At 38.1% G+C, this 11,738-nt stretch overlaps 1 protein-coding gene across 1 annotated transcript in view; it reads right to left on the reverse strand.

The window, feature by feature from the left end:
- LOC109915062 (microtubule-actin cross-linking factor 1, isoforms 1/2/3/4/5-like) overlaps positions 1-11,738 on the reverse strand; it is a 101,508-nt gene that overhangs the window by 56,342 nt on the left and 33,428 nt on the right. Inside the window, exons 6-11 of the mRNA XM_048612951.1 lie at positions 9,794-9,900; positions 5,860-5,979; positions 4,829-4,924; positions 3,190-3,317; positions 1,394-1,487; positions 430-584 (exon numbers count right to left, since the gene is read on the reverse strand). Coding sequence (XP_048468908.1) covers positions 430-584; positions 1,394-1,487; positions 3,190-3,317; positions 4,829-4,924; positions 5,860-5,979; positions 9,794-9,900 — 700 coding nt within the window. The remainder of the gene's footprint in view (positions 1-429; positions 585-1,393; positions 1,488-3,189; positions 3,318-4,828; positions 4,925-5,859; positions 5,980-9,793; positions 9,901-11,738) is intronic.

The following is an 11,738-nucleotide window of genomic DNA, read 5'->3' on the forward strand; positions in this document are numbered from 1 at the left end:
GACTGTGAGCAAAATTTCATAATGCAACTCAGAAACATCTTTAAGTAACAAGTTATCAGATTAATAGTTCACAATTTCCTTTTAAATATTAAAACACAAAATGATACTAAACAATATTCAACAGCTTAAACATCAATTACACAATTACTTATTGAAAGTTTAGTGGATTGTAGCAGCACTGCTTAAAGAAACAACAAATGCAAAAACCACAAGTCATAATTGCATTTACCACTGAAATACAGATAGTGGTGTAAGGGATAGTGCGACCCTCACTGTCGTTCAGTAAATGTGTATGCATTTCTAATGTAAGGACAGAAGATCTCCATTTACGACAATTTTATTTTGTGTTCTCTTAATTGGTGGCATTGCTTCACATGGAATGAATGTTTGGTCCAAATAAACACGTTATCAAGAAAAAAAAACACTTACCTCATCGCAATTTGTTCCACTTGATAATACTTCTCATCTCTCAGAATCTGCACATCAATTTGAAGCTGCCGTATTATTTGCTCACATTCCTCTAAGTACATAAGCACTTCAGTTTCATATTGAACCTGCTGGCCTGACTCTATGTGAGCAGCATCCTGGGGAAAAACAAGATGAAATACATTAAATTAAATTAAATTCATGCATCTGTGACACAACAACTTGAAAGACTTTAATTTGAGAAGCTTATTAGTTAGTGACTCATAACTTTGGGGAAAATAATCGTTAATCCAGCTCATGAGATGTGATCATATAGACTGTATTGAATGTCATGATTGTAGCAAACATTAATTTTTATTTGCTGCCCATGATATGGTCCCTGCTACACTAGGAAAATCAGTTCGCAGAACACTGCCGTTAAGACAAAAGGTTTCCATTTTAATTCACTACTTTACTTCCATTCTGACAATTCTGCCCTAGACCTGCTACAGTATTCAAATGAAACTCAACACTTCGTTATCAGCACATTTTCATTTACAGCCTTCTGAACACAACATGAAGTTCATAACCTCTGCCTCTATTTTGTTTACTTTGCCAACCTGGTTTTCAAATGGCAGCTACGCAGTATATTATTGTTCATACTTCTAGACACTTTTTTAAAAATTGCCCCATTACTACTCCCTTTAATCTTGTACCACAAAACCTCAATAGTTAATATCTTCTTTCCTCTACACAATCTTCCTTTTTTTTTGCTTTTTTCCCCCCATTCTTCCCCTTTACACTTGCTCAAACTATTACATTTTTAGCCTGTCAGTTCTGATGAAAGGTCACAGATCGGAAACATTTACTCTCTGCACAAACCTGACTAAGTATTTTTGCACTTTTGTTTTTACATTATATATACAAATCTATCCCCCACAGAACAGAGATATTACAAATTATCTCTGTAATGGTCACCACTACTCACAGCTTGCAGAGTATTTTTGGCCAATGTTATTTTTTCCTCACAGTTCAAAGCTCCATTTTGGATTTTATTGGCAATCTGCAGCAATAGTTCCAGCCTGGAAAAGGATACAGAGGGAGAAATGAATTTCACATTAAGCACATGGCTTTCTATACTGCCATCGAGCACATTTATTGTTTGAAAATCTGGCTACTACAGCATGTCTACTTCATCCATTTCATTGGATACAACATTTTGAAATATGTTGAACTGTCCATCATTTCCAAATTTGTGTCCATACCCACTTCATTGTAAAAAGATTTACATTTACTCACCACACCACAGCAACACTTCTTGAAAATGGGCTTCACCCCTCAACAACTTATGATATACCAAGATTAGCAGAGAAATGTGACTTCTGAACATGCTGTATTATTTATCTATTGCAATATCAATAAATCTTTGCTACACTGTACAAACTATTGCCTTTTTTTAAAATTCATCCAGGGGATGAGGGCATTGCCGGCTATGCAGCATTTATTGCCCATCCCCAATTGCCCAGAGTGCAGTTCAGAGTCAACCCCATTGCTGTAGGTCTGGAGTCATGTGTAGGCCAGACCAGGTAAGGTTGGCAGTTTCCTTCCCTAAAGGACATTAGTGAACCAGATGGGTTTTTCCAACAATTGACAATGGATTGATGGGCATCATTAGATTTTAATTCCAGATATTTTATTAAATTCAAATTCCACCATCTGCCATGGCAGGATTCGAACCTGGGTCCCCAGAACATTGTCTGGATTAACATTCCAGCGATTATACCACTAGGCCATTGCCTCTTGAAGACTATTGCTAGTCTTCCTGCTGAATCTTTGGTTTGATATCTAGTTTCTTAATAATAAGATGTAGGTCAGTGCAGGTTAAGGTCCTTTAATTAATCACACCTCAGCTTCATTTCTTTACCAACTGTTTTGCTGAAGTTCTAAACCTTGAATTTATCACAAATATAGTGGTACAATGCTGCCAAGAAGTCCTGCCTACACAGTCTGTGACTTGGCCAATACAGTGCTTTTTGGGTGAAGGGCGAGGCAAAAAACCAGTAAAGTTAACATACTGTTCATTAGCTTTATATTTATTATTTTTCAAATTGTTAAATATTCCAAATACAGTAGACAAAATAAGCTTAATGTACGAGGAACATATAGAATTCAAAATACTTGATATTTAATATTGAGTAATACTTAATATTACTCAATATTTTGTGTCTAATGTCTCACTGATACTGGCATAATCATACAACTCCAAGTCTTTTCAAAATCACTATGGCATAATGTAAAATTTCTTGCAGTTGTGGAGCATCACACTTTTCTAAACCAATTTAAAAGCAATTTAAATATTAGTAAAATCCAAGTGTGCTGCTGTGTCAGGCCCAATCTACTTACCACAACTATACTGTCCTGATCGTTTTAATAACAACATTCTGTTTTGCATTTGCAATGTACAAGAACAAACTATTGCAGAGATAGAATTGCTTACTGAGAATCAGCAATATAATCAATTCTATTTCATTGACATACCAATAATCAAGAGCTGCTAATATAAAGGACCTTTTTTTTTCCTATCTTAAGGCATGGTTAAAAAATTGCTTTCAAATGCTCATAAATTCCGTTTCACCAAAATACTGATAACAATCGTACAAATTAAGCATTCAAATAGTCCTGTGGATTATTCTGGTGGACGTGGTGTAGAAATTTCATTTTTATTACTGATTATATTTGCTTGCAAAACTGAAAACATAATAATAATCATATTAATAAACAAACCTGTCTACTGCAGGTCTGAGGGCTTTCTCTCTCTCCAACATTTCAATGATCAGTTTGCCCCATTCTTCTTCTACATCATTGGGGTGGTATCCTTGGGGAAGCAAAATTCGACCAAACTCTATCCAAACCTAAGGAAAAGAAACAGATATTGCCGAAGTTCCCAAATACAGAAACAGCTATTCTGAGCAAGAAAAATGCCGTCTTTTTAAGATCCAGACCTATAAATTGGATTGTGATCAAAGGGCCCATTTGCAGGTACATCATCCACTAAAGTGCTCATGCTTTTGCCTCGTTATGATGAGAAAGTAGGTTAATGTTTGGGCAAATTCTGGGGAAGGGGGGGGGGGGGGGGGGTGGTGCGGAGGAGGTGTCTAAGTTTGTTTTGAGGCCTTGTTGTGAAGTTGGACCATGTGCAACTACAGCCTCTAGCATGCATTCATGCCCCGAGGAGTCAAATCAACAATCCTGAAAAAAGGCATGATGGGAGTTCGGAGAAGTATTCCTCTCCTACCAACATTAAGAACAAGTACAGTAGCTGACCACCATTCAATCCCCGCATATACTCTTTCCATATTTGGGCTCTTCGGATTCTTGATTCTCAGGAAAGCCAACCCTACTGGTTGTCCTCCATGTATAGTACCTACAGCTCACTGGCCCTGTCCAAAAGAAGTGCTGCTAGATCACTACAGTTAAACCACAAGTTGTCAGATCACATTTTAGGAAGAGTAGTAGGCCATCCTTCCTAAGATGTGATGCCCAGCTATGCTCACAGTACTCCAAGTAGGGTCAACAAAGGGTTTTGTATAATTTCAGCATAACATCTGCATTCTTATACTCCAGCTCGAGAGACAAGGCCAGCATTTCATTATCCTCCATGGCTATTTTCTGCACTTGTTCATGTCATTTTAAACACCTAGGTATCTGACCCCCAGTCAGATTGGCCATCCACCGTATTCTTAAAAAAAAAATCCTGACTTATCCTTTTTCGGTCCAAAATGGATACCCTCACACTTGCCTACATTAAAACACATCTGCCACAGCTTTGCCTATTCACCTAACCTATCAATATCCTGTTGTCATCACTATCTACAAAGCTGCCCAATTGCGTGTCATTAGCAAATTTAGATATTTGACTTTTTAAGCCATTATCCAAGTTGTTAATAATAACTGAATAATTGATGCTCCAAAAGATCCCTGCAGGATGCCTGTTATATCTTGCCAATTTGTTTATGTACGCATTATTCAAATTCTGTTTCCTGCCACTCAACCAATTACCTATCTATTCCTGTAATTTGCCCTCAATTCCCTGGGCTTCCATCATTGCTAACATTCTCTTGTATGGAACTTTATTAAAAGCCTTCTGGAAGTCTATATCACAACATGTATCAGCTTACCTTGGTCCACCACCTTTGTCATATCTTCAAAAAGTGACGTTTGTCAAGAACAACTTACCCTTTATGAGTCCATGCTGACTCTTCCTGAGTAACTTGAAAATTTGAGGTGATCAGTTACCCAATTCTTGATTACAGGCTCTAATAATTGCCCTACCACAGATGTCAGGCTAACTGGTCTGTAATTCCCTAGTTTCTGTCACCCTTTTAATTTATGCTTAACCCAATTTCTAGTCCCAACCTCTTACCTCAAATAATTTATATAAATGTTGTATTTGTGCCTTTTCTGCTTCTTTTGCTGGTATTTCAGTTTCTTTAAAATGTACATATTCATTATAAAGTGCCTGTGGAAAGAAAGAGAAGAGAATCAGCAGTTAAAGCTTCCATGACTGAATCCAAAAAAGCTTACTGTACCATTTCAGACATTTTGGAAACCAAAAATTGTTCTTTTATATATAAAATAATTCCATGAATATACCTTTTCAGTTTCTGCACAACTGCTCCCACAATTAACTTTCTCCTTCAACCAAAAAGATACAACCAACTACTCTACAGCCGAAGTAAATAACACCAAGATTAAATTCACTTTAAGAGGATTTTCACTGAGTGCCATTTGTTTTCCACTTTAACTCTTTCCATAATTTATAGTCAAAATTCCAGTATTCCATCAAACACTTTTCATCTAGAACTGGTAAATATGCACAGTGAATTTAAGTATAGTTCCTTAAATCAGACGAGAGTTTAATACATGTAGAAACAGATAAAAATAGTCAAAAGCAAGATAAATTAATTATTTTAAACCAGAGTCAAACGTTAAAATCACTTCACTTCCAGTGAATCTCAAATCCACTACTGATGCTGGAAATCTGGAGCAAAAACAAGCTGTTGGAGAAACTCAGCAGGTCTGGCAGCATTCATGACAGAAAGCAGAGTCAACGTTTTAGGTCCAGTGACCCTTCCTCAGAAGGGGGCTGCCCTAGACTCTAAAGTATAGAGCCTGAAACATCGACTCTGCCTTCCCTCTAAAGATGCTGCCAAACCTGTTGAGTTTCTCCAGCAACTTTTGTTTTGTTTCATCAAAAAATTGGTAGTTATTCTATTTACTGGTAGTACAAGTATTGGGCTGAATATAGCATACAATTCTCCAACAAATCTTTGCAGCACCATACAAAAACATACCCTAAAAATTACTATTATTGCCATCTGAATTTATTTAAACACTGCATAGTTCTCCAAGTTCTGTATATAATGACATAGCAGGAAGATTTGGAATATTCACCTTAAGTTCTACAGGATTGTGTGGAAAAGCTTTATCAGACATCAGTATGATGTGCTGCCTGATCCACTCGAAGAGGTAGTTTACTTTATTCTGGTATTCCTGCCATTTAGAATCAACCTCCTGGAGAGAAAAGCAGCAATAATAATCAGAAAAGCCTAAACAATGACTGACAATTAGAACACTTAACACATCAATTCAACCACAACGAAAGCAATGTTCCATTTTTTGATATACATTAATTGTCAAATCTTGGGTACAGCAGGTAAAATGTAAAGTTTACTAATAACTTGAAACTTGGAAATGTAGATAAAAGGTGTGGACAGACTTCAGACGAACACAGACAATTAAAGTGTGGAAATATACAGTAGATAACATTTAATGCAAATTAGTATGAAGTGATGCATTTTGGAAGAGTGTGTGATAAGGGAGTAAAATTGTACCATTCAGATCATAAAAGAGAGGGCAGAAACAGAGAGAGCTGAAGGCTCGTGTGCATAAGTCTTTAAAGATGGAAGTGAGCTGACAACATTTTTTGTTAAAAAGAAAAAAATTCAGACAAAATCCTGAGCTGAATTATATTCTTTCTGCGATGTATAATTTTGAGATAGGGTTAGTGTTAGAAAACCCTGCACATAAAACAAAAATTGAGTTAGTACAAGTGCCACACACACCACCTTCTGGTTATTGTACAAGTGAATCATTTAAATAAACCCAAACCAAAGTATTAGTTATTATTTCAGTCTGGAGTTGTTTATTGCTATTTATGGCATCATTATCAATTTTATGTAGCTGTTTATATGTTTTGACATCAAAACAAACAAAACAGCAGGATCTATGGCCATAATTTTTCAATCTTCCTGAACTAAGAAAGGACTGAAAGTAGCTGGTGCAAGATCCACGTTCTGAACGGAAAAGAAGGATGAACCACATAAATAAAGACTTGTTCATTGTATATTAGCTATAGTTAACTATTTAACATCAATAAACCAAACTATTAAGGAGTTAGAAATACAAAAAAAAATCAAAGGCAGGGAGTTCAAACTTTTTAATGGCAAATTTGACATTTATTAATTGTTTACTGAGGATTAGTTAAATAGATAAAAAGATAGCAGCAGTTATGGTGCATAGAAAATTTTCAGAAAAGCTTTTGATAAAGCATGCCAAGAGTTCCCTTGGAGAAGTTCAGGTATATTAGGTGATAAGAAACAGAGCACTTTGGAAGGAAAGTTTCAAACGAACAGTCATTAAACAATGATAGGGCAAACTAAGCTATGCTCAGCCTGGAACAGGATCAGATGTACTCCAGCCCAAAAAGGAAGGGCTGGGCCCACTTTTGATTTTGTTACATATAGATGGTTTGAACTTGGACAGAAGGAATGCATTTTAAACTTTGTTTACACAAAAATTAAAACATTTTGAGTGAACGGGGCTGTTAATTAACTTTAGAAAAGGGGATGGGCAGGAGAGAGGAACTGGCAGACAAATGGCAAATGTAACTTAAATGCTAAAAGTGGGACAATACATTTATGGAAAAATTCAGAGTCAACATGTCATGAAATGTTGAGAATGAACAATGAACAATTAAAAGTTTAAATAGATACTTCCCTGAAAGTGCAGGTATGTAAAGAGAATAAAAAAAAAATGTTGAATTTCACACATGCAGTATAGTGTACAGAATAAAGTAGGAATCATGGGTTTATACACAAGTATTTGTTAGGTCACGGAATACTGTATTTTTGGATGACTGATCACAGAAAGGGCAAAAGCCTGAGAGTGCAAGAGTTAGCAGGTTGTGCTAGGAATGATATACAGTATTTACAGCAGAGGCTTCAGCTGAAAAAGAACATTAAGAGACTTCTAAAACTGAACAGTTTTGATAGTATAAAAATAATCTTTCTATATTCATTCTATTTGGGAGTTAATGATGTGGAATTATCAATTTAACATTGAGAACAGGAGAGATGTCAGGTGAAATTTCTTTACAGAAATTTGATTGAATAATGAAATGCTTCGCTAAAAGATGTGACTGAAGTGAAGACCAATGTATCTTTTGAGAGAAGTCTTCATAAATATTTGAAGCATTGTAAGACAAGACTCTAGGAAAATAGCAGGGTAGCAGAACATGCTTTAGATTTGCCTAGAAAAGCTACTGTGTCTTGGGTGGCTTCATTCTGCTGCAAACTTCAGTTATACATTAGTAAGGTATTCAACAAGGTTCTGCACGGTAGACTGGTTAACAAGGTTAGATCACATGGTATACAGAGAGAACTAGCCATTTGGAGACAAATTGGATTGAAAGTAGGAGACTGCCGGAGGTGGTGGAGGGGCCTGTGACCAGTGGCGTGCTGCAAGGATCAGGTTTGGGTCCACTGCTTTTTGTCACTTATATGAATTACTGGATGTGACAGTAGGAGGTATAGTTAGTAAGTTGGCAGATGACATGCTGCAGACAGCCAAGGTTACCTCAGTACAACGGGACCTCAATCAGATGGGCCAAAGGGCCGAAGAGTGGCAAATAGAGTTTGATCTAGATAAATGTGTGGTGGTGCATTTTGGAAAGGCAAATCAGGGCAGGACTCATACACTTAATGGTAAGGTCCTGGGGAGTGAACAAAGGGACCTTGTAGTGCAGGTTCATAGTTCCTTGAAATGGCGCTGCAGGTAGACAGGGTAATAAAGGTGGCATTTGGTACACTTGCCTTTATTGGTCAGTGTACTGATTATGGGAGTTGGTGGGTGGGGGGAGGTGTCATGTTGCGGTTGTGCAGGATATTGGTTGGGAAACTTTTGGAATACCGCGTTTAATTCTGGTTTCCCTGCTATAGGAAAGATATTGTTAAACTTGCAAGAGTTCAGAAAAGTTTTACAAGGGTGTTGCCAGGACTGGAGGATGAATAGGCTGGGGCCATATTCTCTGGAGTGTCGGAGGCAGAGGGGTGACCTCTTAGACATTTATAAAATCATGAGGGGCACGGATAGCGCGAATAGTCAAAGTCCAAAACTCTAAGGCATAGGTCTAAGGTGACAGAGGTAAGATTGAAAATGGGGCAACTTTTCCACGCAGGGTAGCGTGTGTATGGAATGAACGAACAGAGGAAGGGGAGGAGACTGGTACAATTACCACACTTAAAAAGGCATCTGGAATGGGTATATGAAAAAGAAGGGTTTAGATTGGACTGAAGGGTCTGTTACATCTCTAGGATTCTATGCAATAAATCATTTTTAACCTTCCTGAAGTTCTTTAACAGACCCCCACACTGCCAAATATCCTATTTTAAGACATAATTATTGTTGTATTATTCTAAGTACAAGAATGTTAAGTAGTAAAGCAAGAGTTAGAAGCCAAAATCTCGGGTCAAAATCCTGGAATTCCTCCCTAATGTCAATGGTGGTCAACCAACAGCACATAGACAGTTCACCCCACCTTTTCAAGGGTAACTAGGGATGGGTAAGAGATGCTGCTCAGCCAGCAACATCACATCGCATGACTAAATACAAAAGTTTCCAGGTTTCACAAGCACTCTGTACTCAACTTTGATAATAAGAGCCAAATTAGATGGACACTCAAGTGCAATAGCATCGCAAGGTTGCAGGGATCGAGTTGGAGAGTGGGATTAACAGGACTGCTCTGCAGGGAGCTTGCATAATTGGGATGGAACGGCCTCCTTCTGTATCATAAATGACTCATAAATTTAAGCATATTATTAATGAAACGGATAATTTCGATAAGGGCAGGTGTAAAAAAACCCATTTCTTGGTAACTTTGTACAAAACCCAGAACTGTGGGAAAAAAACTTGGCATTGCACTGTTGTATCCTTCAGTTAAAGTATTTAGCCATTTTCATGTGAGCAGCTCTGGTTTACTCCTTACATTTGCAATGCAATACACTACATTGTCATGTTAAGCTACAAGTTGAAAAGTTTGAAAACTTACATTTGCATTGACACCTTCACCTCCTTCTGGGACCTTTGGAAATGATTCATATATGGAGGAGACATAAGTGAGGACTGACTTCTCATCCGGAGATGGAACATCAACATCTGAAAGAATAACTATGTTACTTCTCTTGAGAACCACAAAGCTAGCAACTCAATTGATAACCTAAAAGCATCCAGTAGATTATTTTTAAAACAGTACTCAGATAGTTACATACATGTAATTAGCTTCACACATTAGTAGATCATGATATTTAATTATATTCTTATTCTCAGAAAAGGTCAGGATTTATGACTAATTCCCGACTACTGAGAAAGAGTGGTGACGAGCATTCTCCTTCCACAAGATTATTTTTTGATACGACTGAGTAGCCAGCCACCTTTATAATCAGGTGACTATTAAGTATCAACCATATGAACAGCCATATATGCCAAACTTGCAAGGAGTATATCGCTAAGGTGAGGCAGAAACTGGGTAAATGGGAGCATAGCTCCCTTTTCACTGCAGGTAAAAACCTGGTCATCGACTGTAAGGCACATTGAGTATTCTTGTACATGATGCCGATCTGGCGTATTCCTCGAGCCAGTAACATTGCAATCACTCGAGCCATCTTCCATTTCATCTGGAGGCCAAAGACAGACCATGTCCACAGAAACACTATGTACAAGGCTCTAGCTAAGGAGGGGAAGAACATACCCAACGTCACCATCATCCTGATGGCCACCTTCGTGGGTGGCTTTATCAAGCTGTGTGTAGACCCTCAGTACACAAACACCACGTGTCACTATATACTGAGGTTCTACCTGTCCCCAGGTGTTAGGAAAGATGGGTCTGGCCTTGTTACCTAGGAACAGTCCAAGTAGTTGACCATTCCGTATCACTTGTCGCTCATGGAAAAACTTGTAAAGGACAACATCTTTGACCACAAGTCCATCAGGGAGTGGTCAGCACATAGCAACCTCAAGACACTGCAAGAAAAAGACAGTGCAGATCCTGTTAGGTGGTTCTTTGAGCAGACTGTCAAAGTCATTAGGCAGAATGTCTCATTGCTGGAACTTTGCAACAAGTACCAAGATGTAGTTCAGTCGGTGGTGAGAAAGACACTGGCCATCAGAGCCTTCATGCAGACCAGGGCACTCGTTGCTGCACACGGTGTGTGTTTTTACACTTATCCTGCCACAACTCATTTAAAATAGTCATGTAAAATTGTTACACATTTCCTTCTAGAATGTGTCTATACAAAAGGAGGTCTGGTGAGAGACGCAGTCATTTTTGCTGAGATTTGTCTGAGCAGCTCCATGATGCAGGACTCTGCTCTATGATCTGTTCCCCAGAACACACAGACAAACATTGACTGTGCCTGGAGGACCATTAACTCAATGAAAGCAGCTCTTTGGTCTGCCTGAAATTCATTGGTCTTCCAGTGCAAAGAGGTGACCTCAATTGAGTGTAGCAGACTGGCATGCTACAAGATCCAGGGCCATATGCTGAGGGATGCACTAAAGCTTTCGCAGTTGCCAACATGCAGTAGGAAAAGACCACCGTTTAAGGCATGACCCCTAGAAAGAAACCTGCTGACCTTAACCTGGGTTGACATAGATGTGACTCCACTGTCAAAGTAAAATCGGGGTCTGTTCAGTTGTCAGACCCTCTTGGTGCCGCCAATGTATGTAAATAGCATAAGAAAGAAATGCCTTTGTTCTTTGCAAATGCAGGGAACGTCAGATCCAAGGTTTATTTTTCTTGATGTGCAAAGTCTGTACAGAACTGTTTCAGTATCTATGTATCTCCTTAAAGATTTATGATGAATAAAGTATATTACAATTAAAAAACCACTCGTGACAGTGGAGTCACATCTATGTCAGCAGGTTTCTTTCTAGGGATCATGCCTCACTAGAGTAGCACGCTGGAAATAAAGCCCCACTATTCCCAGAGTCATCAT

Source organism: Rhincodon typus, chromosome 27 (assembly GCF_021869965.1).
Source record: "Rhincodon typus isolate 14 chromosome 27, sRhiTyp1.1, whole genome shotgun sequence".
NCBI lineage: Eukaryota > Metazoa > Chordata > Chondrichthyes > Orectolobiformes > Rhincodontidae > Rhincodon > Rhincodon typus.